This window comes from Eimeria mitis, genomic scaffold (assembly GCF_000499745.2).
Source record: "Eimeria mitis Houghton genomic scaffold, Emh_scaff5098, whole genome shotgun sequence".
In the NCBI taxonomy this organism is placed as follows: domain Eukaryota; phylum Apicomplexa; class Conoidasida; order Eucoccidiorida; family Eimeriidae; genus Eimeria; species Eimeria mitis.
This window is the reverse complement of record NW_013573392.1, coordinates 3,160-3,517: the sequence shown is the minus strand read 5'-3', so window position 1 is coordinate 3,517 and position 358 is coordinate 3,160. Positions and strand designations below refer to the sequence as shown.

The 358-nt window shown below is 55.0% G+C and overlaps 1 protein-coding gene across 1 annotated transcript in view; it reads left to right on the top strand.

Moving 5' to 3' along the window:
- EMH_0079810 (uncharacterized protein) overlaps nucleotides 1-358 on the top strand; it is a gene marked incomplete at both ends in the record, with an annotated part of 2,227 nt that overhangs the window by 52 nt on the left and 1,817 nt on the right. Inside the window, one exon of the mRNA XM_013500170.1 lies at nucleotides 3-163. Within this exon, the coding sequence (XP_013355624.1) occupies nucleotides 3-163 (161 nt within the window). The remainder of the gene's footprint in view (nucleotides 1-2; nucleotides 164-358) is intronic.

The window sequence follows — 358 nt, the reverse complement described above, 5'->3', positions numbered from 1 at the left end:
GTGCCCCCCCCCCGCCGCTGCCGCTGAGGCCCAACAGACAGCTGGCAGCAGCAGCAGCAGCAGCAGCAGCAGCAGCAGGCAGAAACAGCAGCAGCAGCGGCAGCAGCAGCAGCAGCGGCAGCAGCAGCAGCAGCAGCAGCATCAAGAGCAGGAGATGCGCTACGTAAGCTTCTCAGTTCCTGCTATATATATACAGCTAAAATTAGAGAGAGAGAAATAAACAATGGGTGCACACACACAGCAAAGAATAACAACAAAAACAGCAGCAGCAGCAGCAGCAGCAGCAAACACAGACAGACAGACAGACAGATGGACAGACAGACACATGCATGCAACACACGCACACAGGCAGACAGAT